General features: G+C 40.0%; 1 protein-coding gene across 1 annotated transcript; it reads right to left on the bottom strand.

Annotated features, from left to right (window-relative positions):
- Positions 1 to 3,041: 3,041 nt before the first annotated feature.
- On the bottom strand, positions 3,042 to 5,131 carry gas1b (growth arrest-specific 1b). Its single transcript, XM_035667335.1, has one exon. The coding sequence runs from the start codon at positions 4,721 to 4,723 to the stop codon at positions 3,947 to 3,949; it is 777 nt and encodes a 258-aa protein (XP_035523228.1). The 5' UTR covers positions 4,724 to 5,131; the 3' UTR covers positions 3,042 to 3,946.

Here is a 5,131-nt window from a genome sequence, read left to right as displayed (position 1 = left end):
TACATTGTGTTGCTTTAAAGGACCAGTGTGTAACATGTAGTGGCATTAAGCCTGTAGGAGAAACTACAGTGACTGAGAAACGAAAAGCCCATATCTAAAGCCAGTGTTTGGTTTGTCCGTTCCGGGCCACTGTAGAAACATGGCAGATCAGAATGGCAGCCTGCGTGGAAGAGGACCCGCTCCCTCTGTAGATAAAATCAGTTAATTATACAGTAACAAAATCACAACTATTCTTATTTTCAGGTGATTATACACTTATGAAAACATATGAATATTATATCCCTCCTTCCTAAATGTAACACACTGGACCTTTAAGACATTTAGTAAGTGTATTATAGTAGGCATGGTTGTTGTTTTTTTATCTATTTTATTTCTTGCTAGGTGAAAATAAATGATTATCAAGTATTTTATCAGTTATTTTCTGAGTTGGTGGATTCATTATTTAGTGAAGAAAATACAGAAAAATCCTTATAACAAGTTTGGTGAGCTAAACAAAGTTTTTGTTCACCAAGTCCCAAACCCAAAAGTAATTACGATGCTACAATACAGAGAAAACTGAGATTCTCACATTATAGAGGCTACAGATCAGCATGATCAGATTAATTGTATAACTGCTTCAGCAGCTTGTTCGAGCACAGCAAAATGAATCCAAAGATCATATGTACACAACATCTGCAGTATTCATTACATTATTGCTCTGCATGAAAGTAAACTTTTGTGGCTATATTTGACCACGAAAGATGCCACAGTCAGCTGTATGCCAATTTCTACTAGTTAGAGAAGGGAGACGAGTTGCAGTTAAAAAACAATCTCACCATTAGGTTCAATGTTTCCTAGGTCAAGAGTGAACTGTGGACCTCAATAAAGTTTACAATTCACATACCCCCTTCTCTGTTTCAATCAGTTTTTATTCCATCTCACTTTGCATCCACATGAGGCGGACCTAGGTGCAACTGAATTTGAAGCAGTTCTCTTTATTCCAGGACTGTTAGTTTCAAAATAGGCTCAACAGGAAAAACTTAGTCTGGCAGCTGAGCAGTTTTGAAAATGTTATGCAAAGTTCCACTGGGACTTTAGGAGAGAGGGAGTTAGTTCATTGCCACTGAGCTAAACTGAAGAACAGTGTCTGACATCAAACTGATTTGAAGAATAGGCCTAAATAATTTCTCCTTCCAAAAACATACGCTGTAATTTAGATGTTTCAATCAGTATTATAACATACTGGGGGAAAATACTAGTACTATACACATACACAATGTACACAAAATAGCTGTGAAGATCACAGATCTGAGTGAATATCACTACAAAGTCTAGCTAAAGTAAGGCTGTCTGTTTGCTTTTCCTTAGTGTAACCTAGGGGACAGAGGGTCCGGGGCGGGGCAGAGGGGAGGTTGGCCAAGCAACAGTTTGAGTTATGATGAGGCAATTTTAATGATGTTCTGGTCCCTGCACCAAAGCCCCAGTTGACTCTTTTCTGTTTCGGCATGAGAAAAAAACACAACATTCCTATTTTCCTCTGGTGCCAAAAGTTAATTGAAAACATTTCAGGGCAAAGTATGGTCCGGGGCCCCCATATGATTCTCATCCCTTCATTATCCTCAGCAATAATAAAAAGGCATTACAATTATTAATGGTTGGAGTAGGGGCCTGTTCTCTTAAAGTGACAGTGGCAGGCTTTTGCTTCTCGTAACAAAGGCCCAGGAATGCCTCCACCACATCACTTTGTTGGTATTTTTTAACAATCGCTGCCATTGCAGGATTTATTATTTGGGTCTCTGTTTTTAAGATGGTTTAAAGTCTAATGATAGCTTTTGTTTTTCAAAGTTAAGTCATACTGTATAATAAAGTGCCAAACTATGATAAAGAAAGTTATCCTCATAGCTTCAGAGAAGTTAGAGAAGACCACGAAACTTCTAATTGTAAGAGAACTATGGACACAGTCCCAGCAGGAGGTAGACCAAGCAATAAAGCTGAACTTTCTCACATAACTCCTCTGTCTTCCTCTGGGAGAGCTGTCTCCTCATGCTCCCCCACTCCCTGAAAGGGGTGACAGAGGAAAAGAGTGAATGAAGTGCCCCTGCATTGTGCTGCGGCACCATTGTGTATTTTGCATCTCCATAATAGAGGTGCCACTCGACTTCTCTTCCAATCAATGGGCTGGAGGGCCCATCTCTTTTCCTTGAAAAGCAACATGGCTGCCATCAATGGTTTCAAGACCCATTATCACAAGTGAAGGAGGGGACGCTGGCTTTTTTGTAAGTAGAGAGAGCTGACTGACTCATAACATGAGTCACAAGCATGTAAACAGACACATGTACCCTGCGCCATCACTATCACTGCACATTTGTGATGTATAAAGTTCATTTTTCTTAGCAACCACTTTCTGTCACCACAGCTCAAGAAACGTACTGCATGACTAAAACAATTCTGTTGCTAATTTATAAAACAAAAAAAACACTTTTATATTTATAAAGACTTTAAAGCAAGTAAATGTTTGCTTTGAATTCTTTTAAGGCTTATAACCTGTTCAGTTGTACTGACACTATGACTAAACTAACGCATCTCTTTTACCACTGAATAGTAACACCAAGAATACAAAAATAACTGACTGAAGAGGAAGCGATTTAAGATTTAAGATTTAAGATTTTAAAATAATCAAAGCTATCTATATGCCAAAGTGTTAAAACCACTGTTAAGTGACTGAAATGACTACTTTCAGAGGTACTGGTGAATAGCAGTGTTAACTGCTTTCAGACGAGTTTGTTCGAAGCTTTTTATCTTTCTCAAATTATTTCAGTAAATTCCATACAATGAATCTGAAGTACTTAAATCAGAGATTATTGAAAATGAACCAAACTTGCCTCGCACTTCTTTAATCAATATGTGAAGCCCGAAATCCTTTAAAAAAACAAATTAAAGAGAGTGACACAACTTCCAAGCGGATCATTTTAAAACTCTTATTTATTTAATGTGCATGTACATTCAGAGGAGTGTGTTCATAATGGGCACTTAATATCTCCATTCACCCAAACACATACATCTTTTTTTTTTTCTCAGTGTGTCTTTAGTGAAGACTTCTAACTAACACATGGGGTGAGGATAAACAAACTGACCGAACACTTCTTGGCTCCATTCGGGCTGCAAATCCCCAAGAGGAGGAGTTTTACCTTTCTCTCGTCTGTTTGAACAGTTTTCAAGAATGAACACTTTATACCTTACCCAAACATCCATGTTTGCAAGGTCAAGTGTTTCATTCTTAAGAGCTTCTTGTTTCAGATGCATTATCTGCGCTGGGATTTAGACACATTTCGGTAGCTTACATCAACTTTGGTTTTTAATGAAGGGGTTGTGGAAAAAGTCTGTACGGCTGGTAAAGGAAAATTGCTGTGCTTTCACAGAATGCTTCTGATATGGTCACATTATGGTGAATAAAAACCAGTAAAAAGACTTTTAGGCACTTTTAGACAAAACATTTTTCCCTCCTCTGTGGTCATAATGCAGTAAAAGTGTGTGACTCACCTATTTATACAGTGCAAATCTCTTGTCCCTCATAAACAAATACTTTGACAAAAACAAGTTTATACAATATACTGTACAATTTATCTTTATATAGCCGACATAGAAAAATAGTCTCCTTCAGCATTATTAGAACATTTTTGAATGTGTAACTAAAATATAACTAATACTACATATGGTAATGATCTGATCCACAAACCGTCATTTGCATGCTTTTAACATGCGTGATTAACAAACAGCAAATGTCCTAAATTGTACACATTTGTGTAGATCTGTAGCAGGAAGTTTAGGGTTGAATTTAACTGCCCCAAATGTTTAAGTTTAAGGACAAACATGGCTGAGACAACTTTTTAGTGATGTGAGTTGATTTCTGGTGTTGATTCACAATGAGAGAGACCACTGACTCTCTGCCCTTCATGGCAGCAGCTTTTCAGATTAATTTGGTTAAAACCAAAATGGTGGTCAGGACATTTAGCACAGTCTGACAAGGTTTAGAGTCACACGAGTTTTCCTCATACTGATAATCCTCCTGGTCGATGTAATCATCCTCAGAATCCTCCTCAGAGTCTGAAAACCCGCTTCCCGCGAACCTGTCACTAGAATCAGAGCAGAAGGTTTTCATGCTGACTTTTATGTACTCGCATATGTTCCTCTCTGTGCCATCACATACACAAGTGTCTAGCTGCTGCGCTTTCGGTATGGAGCGCATGTTGGCTATCACCCTGCGGCACCCATCCGAGCACCTTTCCCCTCCGAAAAGTTTCCTGCAGTGGAATAAATAATCCCTCATAGCAGAGCTACAAGAGAGGTCCATCTCGCACTGCCGCCGGGCCTCGGTGCAGCCCATGGTGCTGGTCCGCGGCAGGCACGGCTCGATGGCTTGTTTTGTGCTCCTGCAGACCGGGTCCAGGGCGCAGTCGCAGTCCTCCAGAGCCGGACCACTTTGAGTTAGGTTGAGCTGAATGAGAGAGGATATGCAGTGACTGGGACACTTCTTGCGGTCCCCATTGATGACAGCCGAGCAGGCATAAAGGTACTGATCGTACGCGTAATGGCACTCTGGCTCTCCGTGGCACTTGAGGATGGCTTTCCAGCAGACCAGCCGGCGGCTGTGGTTAGGAGATCCGACACATAAACCGATTATTAGGATCAATACACTGCATATGAAAACCGCTGTCCGCTCCATCAATATGGCACGACTTGCCATTTCCAGGAAGAATGAATCTTAAAAATGTTAGACTTCATCAGGGCTTCTGTAATTCCATCACGCTGCGTCAAAACCAGGTTCCTCCTAGATGGTTTCATATCATGTCAGAGTCGGGGACTTGAAGTCAGCGAGGCGCCACAAAGTAAGCCACAGCTCATCAGGGATGTCGATAACAAATCAATCATGTCCAAAAAAAAACAAAAAAGTTTTGATACAAAATTTCCAGTTCTCGCAAGTCCCAGTCCGTGTTTGGAGGATTCAAGTGCGCATGTGTCGTACAGCACAGGCGGTAACAGTTTTAAGAAAATTTTAAAAAACCTTATTAAAATATGAATTCCCCGAACTGTTCCGAAAGACTATATATATATATATATCCTGGAAGTCTCTCATCCGCTTTCACTTCCCAAC

Source organism: Morone saxatilis, unplaced genomic scaffold (assembly GCF_004916995.1).
Source record: "Morone saxatilis isolate NCDOM2014 unplaced genomic scaffold, NCSU_SB_2.0 Contig21, whole genome shotgun sequence".
Classification (NCBI taxonomy): Eukaryota; Metazoa; Chordata; class Actinopteri; family Moronidae; genus Morone; species Morone saxatilis.
Note: the sequence above shows the minus strand (reverse complement) of the source record. Positions and strands in the feature narration are given on the sequence as shown.